Source organism: Rattus norvegicus, chromosome 6 (genome assembly GCF_021556685.1).
Source record: "Rattus norvegicus strain SHRSP/BbbUtx chromosome 6, alternate assembly SHRSP_T2T, whole genome shotgun sequence".
NCBI classification, from domain to species: Eukaryota; Metazoa; Chordata; class Mammalia; order Rodentia; family Muridae; genus Rattus; species Rattus norvegicus.
The window spans coordinates 31,029,791-31,043,884 of record NC_141539.1 but is presented as its reverse complement, the minus strand read 5'-3'; the positions used below and the strand labels follow the sequence as shown (position 1 = coordinate 31,043,884).

The window sequence follows — 14,094 nt, the reverse complement described above, 5'->3', positions numbered from 1 at the left end:
AGTGACTTAGAGGGGACCAGGAGAGGGCTCTCCTGCTTGGCTGCCTTTTCCCAGCCCACTCCTAGGTCTTCTCTCATTATCTACATCTACGGACGGCATCTCTGTATTAGAGGTAAAAAGGATTCTTAAAGTTTGAGACCTACCGTGGTGTCCACAGCCTTGACTGCTTCTGTGGGAATGTGCTTTGGAACAGGTTCTGCCTGTGACAGTGTCACACATCCTGAAGCCCCTAGGGTGATGACCACAACCTGGCAGCCCCGTTCTAGGAGAACCAGCGCAGCCGTTCCAGCCGTGGTTGGGTCATTCACTGCGTGGCCTGTTAGGATCTCAGCCTGAAATACACAGGAGAGGGGAAGCTGCAGTGAGAACAAAAGAGGCCGGGGTCGGCTCAAGCTGCCCTTTAGAAAACATGTCTCCCTCAAACACTCAGGACCCTGGGAACCTTGAAGGATACTGGCACAGAAGCATAACTAAGAGGAACAAAATGAGGACAGTGAAAGTAGCTACTTAACACACTCTCTGAGTGGGCAGAGTTGTCTCACGCTTACTGTTTCAGTGTTTGGGAGGTCAAGAGTTAATGCCAAAACCAAAAACTCTAAACTCTGAGGCCGCCTTTTCATTTTAAGTATTTCCTTACTTTATGCATATGTATGTGTGTGTGTGTGTGTATGTGTGTGTGTGTGTGTGTGTGTGTCTGCGCTTGAGTGTATACCTGTGCACCCAGTGTGTGCAGGAGAGGAGGAAGCCAGAAGAGGGCACTGGATCCTGAAACTTGAGTTACAGATGGTTGTGAGCTGCCATGTGGGTGCTGGGAGCAGACTGAGCCATCTGTGTTCATCTGTGTTACGGGGACCATTTCTGCCTGCTCCATACACTTCATCTACTTCAGAGACATTCTCGCTGTATCTTCTGAGAATTCTGAAATCTCTGTCAACACCGCTGACCCCATGTGTGAGTGGTGTGTGTGGTATGTTTTGATGTGTGTGTAAGAGAGAGTATGTGTGTGTGTGTGTGTGTGTGTGTGTGTGTGTGTGTGTGTACGTGTGTTTGTGGTATATATGCAAGACAAGTCATGTGTAAATATTCTGACCAACAGAATCACTAGGTTCCAGGTAACACCCGCAGCAACTATCAAACACGAGTGAAGAATCTCTCAGCCTTGACATTTTTCAACTCTTGCTTCAGGCACCACAGGGCAAGGACAAGCCATGCCAGACCCAATCTGGATTCTCTAGGCATGGAAACTGGGAATGGCAATAATTATAGCTATGTTGGAGAATTTATTATATAGCAATAGGTAAGCATATAACAGGGACAGGATACAAGAAGACTAATGCTGTGCCTTAATGGAATTTGTAACTTAATGAAGATGACACAAGCTGAATGAATATTTTGGGTTGTGAAAATTGTCTGAAGAACAAACACAGTGTCTTTTAAGCTTCCACCAGGGAAATCTAAGCCAGTTTGGTGGTTGAGAATAATGTAACCTCATATTGTGAAATGGTCTCTATCTCCCACAATTCCTTTTTCCTAGCCCAGTGCCTGGCCATGGTGGTTGCTCAAAAATGTTGCATAAACTATTGTGGTTTGTTAAAATTAGTTTCCATGTAGCAGCCTTCTTTGTCCTGTATGTCCTGACAGATGTCATTATCAAGCAAGCAGGTTAAGAAAGCCTAGATCTTCATTTAGCCTTAGAGTCAAAGGGAAAGCTAGCCTTTACTGACCAACAGTCAGTCTCTCTCTCTCTCTCTCTCTCTCTCTCTCTCTCTCTGTGTGTGTGTGTGTGTCACATTTTACAGATGAGAGAGAATTCTAGTGTGACAGTGTGGTTGACTGAGATCTCCTTAGGAAAGAGTGGATCACATTGATACACGGACAGGTTTGTTGTACAGATGTGCACACTGTGTCCCTTAGATGAGACACTGCTTCCCTCTTGCAGCAGGCTCAGTGGGAGCCTGTGTCTCTCTGCCAATGCTGTCACAGGATCTGTACACTAGAAGGTAGTACAGAAGCTACTCCAGAACTTGTACACTAATTACAACTGCCAGATAAAATACAAAAGCTCACAGCTAATTTGATTTTCAGAAAAAGACAACCAATGGTTTTGTATGTTTTTCACTGATTATTTGAAATTAAAAATTTTGATTTTTTTATTTGTAATTTTATTTGTTCAACATGTCAACTTTAATATTAGTTATCCTCACCACACCCCCTTTACTTCCAGCACTCAGGAGGCGGGGACAGATGGAGTTCGGTGAGTTTGAGGCCAGTCTGGTCTACAGAGTAAATTCCAGGACAGCCAGGGCTACACAGAGAAACCCTGTCTTGAAAAACCAATAAAATAAATAAGTCCAGAAAATGTGAAATACTTAAAAAAGAAAATAATATGTCAGTGCTTGGGGACTGGGGGATGCTAAAATGGGGAGAGGCGTAGTCAGTGTCCGATTATGGGGCATGGCTCAGGATCCTGTAAGGCCACAAAAGGCTTCCTTTCCTCCACACCCAGTAAACTGAAAATCTCTTTCTGCTGAATTCGCACGTGTGCACCGACGGGGCTCACCCTGCCTCTTGTTTTATCCAGTTGCCTGCAAGTCCCCATAGAAGCAGCAATGAGCTGTGTGTACCTCACTCTCGTTGCAGCAGAACACAGTGGAGAGGGTGTAGAACCGGGGGTCCAGGTCAGCAATGGCCGGAGCTGGGTTGAACAATGTTTTCACTGCAAAGGAATGGGATAGGGGCTCAATACTTATCACAAAAATACAGACTTTTAATTTCTGTATGGTGAGATGTAAAGTATGGGGTTGGTGTGTTTCTAAGGAAGGGAAAGCTGAGGGCTGGCATTTTCACACTCACCAGACAAAATCATCTATTAAACCACAGATACAGAAGGGTTTGGGGTCTCAGTCTTCATGACAGCCCAGTATCAATCCTTTCTTGTATCCATTTCCTCTATTTTTTAGCTTCCAACTTCCACTTCAAGGGCATGCATCGTACTTAGGATGAGCATAGGTCATCTACAGGTCAGGTGAGGACCACGGGAGCATTAAAGTGAAAGTGTGGTATGGGAGACATGCGTGGACAGACGGAATGGCGGACATTTCTGCAGGCTAAGTTAAGTGCTTTAAGGACCGGTTCACAGACTCGAGGTTCAGGGAAGAAAAAGTGACAGGGAAGATACAGCAGGGAATTGAGACTTTCCTGGTAGTAATAGCATGTAGGTAAATATTTGTATTCGGTAGACCCAAGTATGCCTCCAAAATAGATTAAAATTACTCATGGCAACACACATACACAGACAGACACACAGACACAGACACACACACATTCAGACACACATGCATGTATGCACGCAAGCCAACAGGCACGGACATACTACACACACACACACACACACACACACACACACACACACACACAGATACACATATACAGAGACATACAGATGAAGACACATACACACACAGAGACATACATACACTAACACACACACACAGACAGTCACACACACATACAGACAGACAGACAGACAGACACACACACACACACACCTGCCTTCCATTTTACCTGCCTTCCATTCTTAGCTTCTGGGAGCTCTCTGGGAATAGGATAAGATTGAGAAAGGGGGAATCTTTTTTTTTTTTTTTAGGGTTTTTTGTTTTTGTTTTTGTTTTTGTTTTTTTCCAATTCATGGAGAAAGGGGGAATCTTGTTCAGAGACATAGGTGCTAGCTCAGACGAGACAACTACAAGAGAAGGGTGGGTGGGGGAACAGAGCAAGAGTAGGAGGCTGTCAGGGTGTTATTACATTGACAGAGGAGAAAAGTAAAGCCAGAGAGACGAGGCCAAGTGCTGGATGTCACGCTCATACTTTTGGACATGGTCCTAACCAAGAGTCCCTTTGCTTTGATTTGAGGGTTTGATCCTTTTTACAGTATCGACTTTTCTAGACCAGGGCTGTGTCCAAAGCAACACATTCCTCCAGTACCAATGAACAATATTACACAACAGCTTTTGGTATGAAATTCTGCAAATTATTCTAAAGGCTTTAGAAATTCCATTTGCAAAATGTTCCTGCTTTGTGACAAAACGTCTAGGTTGGCCAGACCTCAGTCCTCAGCCTGGATCCACAGACTCACAGGGCAAATACTCTACCTGACTAGTCTCAGGTAAGATCCTTTAGTTGCAGTTCTTAGGGACTATTCTAGAACAATGGCTACAAACTTGTTTGCACAACAGGAGAGCCTGTTCGGATGTAGGGCTTCTAGGTTCCACTTCCAGCCCACTGAATCAGAACCCACACATTCACAGGTTCTTTAAGTGGCTCTCATAGCTAGCTCAGCAGTGACACATGCCCCTGTTCTGGAGAGATGCTATTCTGCTCATGGCTGATGGAGACCCCACTGCTGCAACACTGTGAGCAGGTCCAGCCTGCATCTGTACCTTCCTAGGTCTTAATAGTCGGGTGAGTCAGTCAGTGGTCTCAACTAGTATAGGCTGACAGCATCACCACAGTTTTGTTACTTTAGACTTTATAATGTCCTCCCACATAAATTGTGTGCTTTTTAAAATTCCTGCTTAGATTTTTATACCGGGAAATTATTTGGCTTAGAGAAATGCATGTAAAAGCCCCATGTAAACTATAAAGTGTCCAAATATGGAGGAGTATTACTGTTATTATACTGTCCTTTGCACACAGCTGACACCCATGCCTGTCCACCCCTCTTCCTGTTCCTGATAGTATGTGTAGCCCACTAATGGCATCCCAGTGGGTTTCTCATGTCTTTGAGGGGTTAGAGATGTCCATTATGCATCAAAGTCCCAAGGACCCAGCATTTGAATGCAGCCAGGATTGAGGTTTTCTGAATAGCACTGAGGTAGTCCGAATGAGAATGGCTCCCATACGTTCAGATGCTTCAATACTGGTCCCCAGTTGATGGAACTGTTTGGGAAGGATTAGGAGGTGTGTCTTGTTTGAGGAGGCAAGTCTCTGTGTGGATTTTCAGTTTCTAAAATTCTGCCATTAGCCGTTAGTGCTCTCTGCTTCATGCTTGTGTCTAAGATGTTGTCTCAGCTATTGCTCCAGAACCATGTCTGCCTGCCTGCTGCCATGCTCTCTGCCATGGTGCTCACAGGCTGAAACTGGAAGTTGCTGTCTTGGTCAGTGTTGTATTGCTGTGAAGAGATTCAATGACTTCAGCAACTCATAAAGTAAAGCATTTAACTGGGGCTGGTTTACAGTTCCAGAGGTTTAGTGTATGGGCATCATGGCGGAAAGCATGGTGTCATGCAGGAGAAGCAGCTCAGAGTTTTACATCTGGTTTTGTAGGCAAAAGGAAAAGAGAACCACTGAGCCTCGCTTGGGCTTCAGAAATATCAAAACCCACCCTCGGTGACACACTTCATCCAACAAGGCTGTATCTCCAAATCCTTTCAAACAGTGCCATTCCCTCATGACTAAGCATTCAAATCTATGAGTCTATGGGGGCTATCTTCATTTAAACCACCACAGTTGCTTTGGTCATGGAATCGTATTCCAGCAAAAGAAACATAATCAATACAAGCATGTTGTGCTCTGTTTTCCTCAAGCATTAAACTGAATGCAGTTGCTCATCCAGGCTGCTCTTCAAGCCTGCATCTAAGCTCTTGAGCACAGGTACAATTTCGAGGAGCTGACAGTAATGAAGATGCAGGATGAAGCCATTCTTCCAGAACTTCCATTGCTTCTTCCAAGGATCCGGGGTCTAGCAAGTCCTTGCTGTATTCTTCTTACAGGAGGTGACAGGCAGTGAAGCACAATGGTGCTTATGCTGCTGATTATAGTAGAAAAACCAAGGGAATTCCACATATTTATCTGAGGAGTTGGTTTAGAAAATTGCACTGGCTGGTCTAACTAGATTGGCTGGTCCTCTTTTCCTTGGTCTATGTGATCAATACTCAAAAGCTGCTAAAGTGAACGAGGCCACTGGTGTTTCATCAGAGAAACAGCTCTATTCTTTATTAACCCAAAAGAAGGCAGTCTTGTGCCAATCCTTCCTTCTGAAAGAAAACAAAGCATGCCTATATGTGTATATGCTTCTGTTGAAGAGAAGTCTGAGAGGTTACTCATAAATGATCCATTATAAAGTCTGGTGGGACTAAGTCTGAGTAGATCCAGTGTTGTACTTCATGGAAAACCTCATTCTTTGTATGTGCACAGTATCTTCTACCAATGAAAAAATGACACTCGCTTGAGAAGTGGAGAATGGTGGATAATAAATTAGAAGCCCAGTGAAATGCCATCAACAGCTAAGTGATGGGATTATGTGGGTTTACTGAACTGTTTTCCCTATTTCTATATTTACAATTTTCTACAATGAGAACAAGTATTAAAGAAAAATCACATTGTGTTTTAAATATCAATGATTGGAGTGAGGGACTCTATAAATTGATTACTATAAATATCAAGCATGAAATCAAGCAAATCCTCTTCACCTGTATTTCACTGAGGGGGGCGTTCTTTTCAACTGTCACTGGTTATGTAATGTAGCCTCTGCTGTGTGGTTTATAGTCTCTAAGCTTAGGGTGGAAGTGAAAAACTGTATAAGGAAATCATTCTTGTTGGGTTTTGCTGTATAAACAAACAGAAACTCTTTCCCAAGATGAAGAAACTTGAGGAACTAGTGAATACAGGTAGTTAAAAAGACATAGAAATATATAAAACTCTCGATGGAAAAGATGACATCATCCAGGGATCAGGCAAAACCAGAGACATGGAGCTACAGAGGGTAACAGCACACAACGGTAAGTATCCCTCATTACGGAGGGAGCCGCACTAAACCTCTGGTTATCTTAAGCACACACCAACGGCTGACACAGTGATGTTGATGGGGAGCTGGTGGAGCTAGGGGAGTAGCTGGTAGGCTGGAAAATGGGGTGGAACAGAGGGTGGTCCCTTAAGAAAGCCCTGAGAACTCACTCAGAAGGAGCAAGGACTAATGTCACCCTCAAGCAAAGGACTGTGAGGAGAGTGGGTACCCAATGCTGGCTTGGCTGTCTTTCCATGGAGGGTTGTTTTCTTGAGACTTGAGCTGTAAAACAGTTCCAAGTTTGGCCCACGTGTGGGACAATGTTATTGCAAAAGTCTACACGGCCAGCCAAGAGGTTCAGCTTGCCAAATGGAAAAAGGCTAAAGTGGCATTAAAAGACACTTTGTATCATACCTAGGATTTAATCTTGGCGATCTGACAGTCTCAATTATTTATAATTGTCCCTGCAATGTTCCATTTGCTTTGAAATGGATATAAAGACCAGACCCAACACGAACAGTCTCACCACCAGCAGTCACAGCATCAGCTGGAGCAGGTCTGCCCCACTGCTCTGGGACCCGCTGGGTGGAGCAGGTCTGCCCCACTGCTCTGGGACCCGCTGGGGACTGAGTGTGTGTCTCTTTGACTGTTAGCACTGTGTCTAACACTGCCTTCACTTGGGTAAAACCAAGGAGAGTTTTGAGACATTGTGTTCAAGATAAAACTTTTCTTTTGCATTTTAAAAACTGACAGATCATCCTGTTTGTCATTTATAAATTTCACGGCATTCTGACATGCAGTCAAAGTCACGCCATCCCAATCCATCTCCCCTGGGAGCTGAATCGTCCTATCAGCTTGTATATTCGACTTGGTCGGACTGTTCAGGTATCAAAGTGCTTGTGTTCAGAGAACCCCTGTTTTGTTTAACAGTGGCTCCACAGTATAAGAGCAGTAAGGCTGGGAACAGTGGCTCCACAGTATAAGAGTCGTGAGGCTGGAATTCAGATATGCCAACACTTTCACTTTGGTGAAGAAGTCTAAGTTCTTTACCCAATGAGGTAAGAAAAAACTGAATGCTGAGGTGGCTAAGATTAAATATACCCATCAAACTGGGAGGGAGGAAGGTAAAATAGTGTTAGTTCTGATGTTGTACTTTAAGATGCAAAAGTTATGGCTCGACAATGTGTAAGAGCTTATCAAGACACAAAGGGCATTAGAGTAGTTCAGGGCAGTGGCTCTGGAATGTGCAGTCTCCAGACTAGATGGGATTACTGTGCAGGAAAGAGCATGCAGAATAATTCAGAAATTATTCTGAAGTAGGAAACCAGACATGGTGGTGAATACTTGTAACCCTGTGATTGAAAGACGGAGGCAGGAGGATCAGAAATTCAAGGCCTAACCCAGGATCTTATTTCAAAACAAAATATACAAACAAAAGTTAGAGTAAGCCGTGTGGCCAATTGTACAGCACCCACCCTCTTCTTGACGCCATGAGACCCTCAGCTTCAGAAGAGGAAGAGCTGAGCCACAGGTGACAAAGGAAATATTTCTGGATCCCGCCCAAATGACAGTTTGAGGGCAGTCAGGCTGCCTGTGTGTCAGGCTAATGCTAGCTGTCCCTGGGGAAGGATGGGGTCTCCCCTGTGCTGGCTATATTGTCCTCTCCTTTACCAGCTGGCCGGGCTGCCAGGAACGAGAGGAGGGCAGAGGAAGCAGTGCTCTCTGAGAAGCGAGGGGTAGCAGGAGAGAGCTGATCTGAGTGTGCACTGTACTCAGGAGAGAGCAGGGGGACACAGTAGTCACTGTGCAAGCTTTTGACATTGGCTCTTATGTTAGTCCTAGCTGGCCTTGAACTTTCTGTATAGTTGAGGATGACCTGAACTTCAACAATTACTTCAAAGATCGCATTTAATCATTTATCGTGCCTGCGTGTTTCTGTGGGTGTGCATGCATGTTCTTACAACAGAACATGCATGGAGCTCAGAGGACAACTGTGGTTCATATCTAGCGTGTCCTTACTGTGTAGGTCCCAGAGATGGAGCTCCGGTCACAGGCTAGGCCCTCAGTGTCTTTATCTTCGGAGTCACGTCATCTCACTGACCTGCCCTTGAACTTCAGATCCTCCTGCCAGCACCTCCCAGCTCCTGGGGTGAATGTAGCGCTGGGGCCCCAGCATCGATCTGTACGTGCTAGGTACGCGCATGCTCCACCAGCTTGGCTATCTCCAGCTCCAGACTGCTCACCACGAGCGCGGGGCTCATCTGTGACACTAAGAAAATGCAACCCAACGAATTTTGGCTTTGAATTCCTTCTGACAGCTTTGAGTCCATTAAAAATACAGTAAATGTCAGTGAGAATTTGCCACAGTATATTGTTTTGCCAAAAGGAAAAATTTGTGAAATCAGTATAAACACTGTAAAATTCTCCACAAAGTCATTTCAGAGATTTAGTTTCCTTAAAGAAGAACCAGACTGATTTATTTACTGTGGGGGAGGGGTGTGTACACCCGCCGTGGGCACAGGTGGAGGGCACACGACAGCTTGCAGGTGACTTTTCCTTCCATCGTGCAGTTCCCGGGTATTAATCTCAGGTCTCCAGGCTTCATGGCAAGTGTCTGTGCCCAGAAAGCCACCTTGCTAGCCCCCGTGACTTACTTTCCACTCGCTGCCATATAGAACATGAAATGTTTTAAGAGAAATCGTGTACGTAAAGAACACATCCAAAGCCAGAGGTACCATAGACATCTGCTCTGTCCCTGTGGCCAGGCCTCCCTGAGGTGCCTGGCAGTGTCTGTGCATACCACACTGCAGTTTTCATCTTCTTTACGGCACAGCTTCCTGGGATGCTTTAACAGGGAGAGTCGAGGTAGTTCTCTATGTTATTTTATTATGTATCACATGACTATTGCCCAACACCAACAGAGGCCATTGTCATAACAGCAGCTACCTTTTGTTTTGGGCAAATGGTGATACATCAAGGTGTTATCCTATTATTTTTGAGACAGGGTCTGGCTTTCAGCTCCCTGTGTAGCCCAGCTGATCTCAGACTCATGGTCTTCCTGCTTCTACCTCTTGGAGCCAGGATCCCAGGTGCGACCACCACACTTCAGTTCTAATTCAGAGAGGAAAATGGGCAGGGAAGAAGAGCACTGGAGCTGAGCTGCAGCTATGGCATCACCTTTTATGTCATTCTAGTCACAGACCAAGTCTGCAGGACCCACTTCTATCTGGATTTCACAGACAGGTTCAGAAAAGTTAGCCAACTTTCCTAATACCTCAAACCTAACAATGGGTAAAAACGGGATACTTTTTCCCCTAGGTAGTGGAGGCAAAAGAGAAACAAACTCCTTGTTGTGAGGTCAAGAGAGGGAGAAGAGAAACCCAGGCTAACTGGGTTGCTAACCTGAGGGGCTCATCATACAGTGCTGCCTACTTGGGTGGGTTTGAACATTTTCAAAATCCAAGGTAAAGCAAAAGAGGCTGATAGCAGACACTGACACCACACCCACTGTATACACGTAGGCTCGTGTGTATTGAAAAGATACAGTTTTTGGGCTGGAGAGATGGCTCAGTGGTTAAGAGCACCGACTGCTCTTCCTAAGGTCCTGAGTTCAAATCCCAGCAACCACATGGTGGCTCACAACCATCTGAAACAAGTCTGATGCCCTCTTCTGGTGTGTCTGAAGATAGCAACAGTGTAATCATAATATATAATAAATAAATAAAATATTAAAAAAAAAGAAAAGATACAGTTTTTAAAAAGAGAAAGAGGGGTTAGGGATTTAGCTCAGTGGTAGAGCACTTGCCTAGCAAGCGCAAGGCCCTGGGTTCCGTCCCCAGCTCTGGAAAAAAAAAAAGAATAATAAAAAGAGAAAGAAGGAACCATTGCTTTTGTTTTTTTGAGGCAGGGTTTCTTTGTGTAGCCTGGCTGTCCTAGAATTCTCTATGTAGAGCAGATTGGCCTCGAACTCACTGAGGTCCTATTGCTTCTGCCTCTCGAGTGTTGGCATTAAAGGTGTGTATCAAACCTGGCTAAGAATGTACTTCTGACTTGTGGACAGGAGGTGGGAGGCAGTGGGACCATCCTTCTTTCTCGGTTACCTTGCTGCGTGCTTCAGAGGCCTAGCTATGCCTTAGGTTGATTCTGTTAACTAGACTCCAGGTTTTATATTTAGGGATATCGGATATGCTACTCAAGTTATTTTTATCCTATTTGTAAGTTTTCCTTAACATTATCAAGAACTACAAGCCGGTGAATCTCACAGATGGAGGAACGAATATTTTACTACAAAGTAATGCTTTACTCAACTTGAAAGGTTAACTTTAATTAAGACAGCGATAAAAGCTCTCCCAGAAAGAGTGACAGAACTGTACCCTTACCTCCACTGCTGCGGGCCATTGTCAGGGCTTCCAGAGAAGCTGCCGGGCTTATTTCTAGCTGGCAGATCATCACTTTGGCTCGGCTAATGACATGGGCTGCCTTCTTCAAGTCTTCAGTATTCAAGAGCAGATTTGCTCCAGCCACTATGACGATGATGTTCTGGCCTGTGAAGAAATCCTCCATATTTATATTACACCCGGCGAAGCCAAGCAATGCTGTGCTGTGCTGTAGACCCGTCCTCTGAAGGCAGTATATGGAATGTGTTACACGAATTAATCTTAACATTTCCAGGACATTCCGGGTTAGTTATTGTGTTCCAAATGTGCTTTTTGGCAACATTTTTGTGAGATTCAGAATATTCTGATTATTTTTATTTTTAAAGGGAATAGGGTCTTGCTATGTTTTCTAGGCTGGTCTTGAGCATTAGGGCTCGACAGCCCCTCCTGCCTTAGCTTCCCTAGAGGAGGGACTGTGAGCACTTACCTGGTTTACTATGAACATTGATTATTTTACATGTGTTTATTTTTTGCATGTATGAATGTGTATGTATGCATGTGGGTGCATGTATACCATGGGCATGCATGTGGAAGGTGCAGACTCAGCTGTCTCCTACCATGTGGGTTGCAGGAGCAGACCTCATGTCTCCAGGGCTCAGCCTGCTGAGCCATCTCTCCAGCTCAATTATTATGATCACTTTGAACAAAAATTTAAGCACATTTTCCTTATTAATAATCTTATATACAAAAAATATAGTTGAGAAATGGTGTATAACATCCTTTTACAATTTCTTTTATGTGAAATGGCTAATACATGCATATGGTAAAGTCATATGGTTGTGACTTCTGAGTGATAGGTACCATATAGATGAACATAGGTAGGAATAACCCTGTGGAATGCTCAAGACAAATGCTCTACTGCATATGGCCAGTTCTTGTACAGTTCTTCCCAAAAGCAATCCTGATACCCTAACACATTTTAAAAAATATCTAAAAGACAGAAAATATATGAGATAGGTAATCTCTTACTTTGTCTGGTCTATACTGTATTGACCAAAGAAATACAACTAAGGACTTGATATTCATGACCTAAACCCATTCTCTGTAACCCTTTTATATCACAGGAGCTGGTGGTGATGCCCCTTATCTGCAGATGAGCTCTCTCTTCCTCTGTGTGTGTGTGTGTGCGCGCGTGTGTGCGTCAGGGAGGCAGAGGGAATATGTAGATACTGTTCCTCATGTGTCAGCTACCTTTTTTTTTAAATCACTTCTTTTGAGTCAGGATTTTTAACTGGCCTGGAGCCTGTCAAGCAGGCCAAGGTAGTTAGCCAGGAAGCCACAGGATCTTCCTGTTTCTGCTACCTCAGAGTTAGGACTGCAAGTATATGCTCTCATGGCCAGCTTTTCTCTCCCTCCCTCCCTTCTTTCTGTTCCTCCTCTTCCTTTTCTTCTCCTCCTCTTCCTTCTTCTGTGTGGGTTCTTGGAATTTAACAGTTCTTCCAAAGTACTGTGGTGACCAAGCTATCTCTGTAGCCCCTGGAAAACGAACTCTTAGGAGGTGTGCTGTCCACTCTCAGATCCGTAACACTACATGTGGCCCTGACACTTGAAGGACTGCTAGTCTGAATTGAGATGCATTTTAAGTGCCCCTAGTGAGGGGCACTATGAGAAGGTGTGGCCTTGTTGGAGTAGGAGTGTCACTGTGGGTGTGGGCTTTAATACCCTCATCCTAGCTGCCTGGAAGCCAGTCTCCTCATATCGGCCTTTAGACGATGATATAGATCTCAGCTCCACCTGCACCATGCCTGCCTGGATGCTGTCATGCTTCTGCCTTGATGATAATGGACTGAACCTCTGAACCTGTAGGCCAGCTCCAATTAAATGTTGTTCTTATAAGAACTGCTTTAGTCAAGGTGTCTGTTCACAGCAGTAAAGCTCTAAGACAGAAGTCAATACATACTGGGCTTCAAATTTAGTACAAAGAACAGGATGTAACATATCTCACTATTTTTTAAAGATGTATTTATTTTTATTTTATGTGCATTGGTAGTTTACCCGCATACATGTCTGTGTGAGGGTGTCAGATCCCCTGGAACTAGAGTTACAGATAGTTGTGAGCTGTGGGTGCTGGGAATTGAACCTGAGTACTTTTAACCAATGAGCCACCTCTCCAATTCCCTCTTTCACTACTTTTAAACATTTGTTATTTACGTGTTACATGTCTTAGGGTACGTGTGTGCTGCAGCACACACGTGGAGGTCAGAACAAACCCTCTTTCTATCACGCATGTTTGGGGATCCAGTCATGTTGGCAGCAGGCATCCTGACCTGCTGGGCTGTCTCTCTGGCCTCACTGATTTAAAATAAAACATATTGAAAAGTTTTACATCCAAAATAAATTTAATTACATGTTGAAATGACATTTCGGATATATATGTATATATAATATATATTGTCAAAACTAGATTTACCTATTTCTCTTTTTCCTTTAAAAACGTGGTTTTAAAGGACAATTTAAAAACTGCATGTGGCTCACATTTTATTTCTGTTGGCCAGCATGGCTCTAAAGGAATGAGTTGCAGCAGGCACTTTTTAGTGCTTCAGGCTGCTTGTGCCGATCTTGTATAGACATGACCTGAAATTACCTCTCCACACAGAACAAATCCTAGCCTATCGTCTCACCACATGTGTGTTTGTTGGCCATGAGGAAAACTTAATAAAGTGGGGGTGGTTCTGCACAGACCCAACCTCAGACCTGGAAAAATGCAAGAACGCACTTGCTGAAAGACTGCAGCTCTCCTTCCTTCTCCCGCAGTGAGCTCATTTTCTCGGTTGGAGTCAAATGCAGTGTAACGGAATACGCATTTCTGGACGGGCTTTGGTGGCTGAACAACAGGCCTAAGACCATGGCTGTCCACAGACAAAGCAGCTATGG

At 44.3% G+C, this 14,094-nt stretch overlaps 2 protein-coding genes across 11 annotated transcripts in view; one reads left to right on the top strand and one right to left on the bottom strand.

The window, feature by feature from the left end:
* The window catches only part of Babam2 (BRISC and BRCA1 A complex member 2), a 450,578-nt gene that overhangs the window by 23,114 nt on the left and 413,370 nt on the right, over positions 1 to 14,094 (top strand). The window lies entirely within an intron of this gene.
* Positions 1 to 14,094, bottom strand: part of Rbks (ribokinase) — a 76,566-nt gene that overhangs the window by 29,120 nt on the left and 33,352 nt on the right. For 4 of the 9 annotated variants that reach the window (NM_001108703.1, XM_087553703.1, XM_087553705.1 and 1 more), the window contains 3 exons: positions 11,164 to 11,328; positions 2,625 to 2,716; positions 144 to 332 (listed from right to left, as the gene is read on the bottom strand). In NM_001108703.1, coding sequence (NP_001102173.1) covers positions 144 to 332; positions 2,625 to 2,716; positions 11,164 to 11,328 — 446 coding nt within the window. Of the gene's footprint in view, positions 1 to 143; positions 333 to 2,183; positions 2,325 to 2,624; positions 2,717 to 11,163; positions 11,329 to 14,094 lie in introns of those variants that run through there. The other 5 variants (XM_087553701.1, XM_087553700.1, XM_087553699.1 and 2 more) reach the window with 5 other exon arrangements.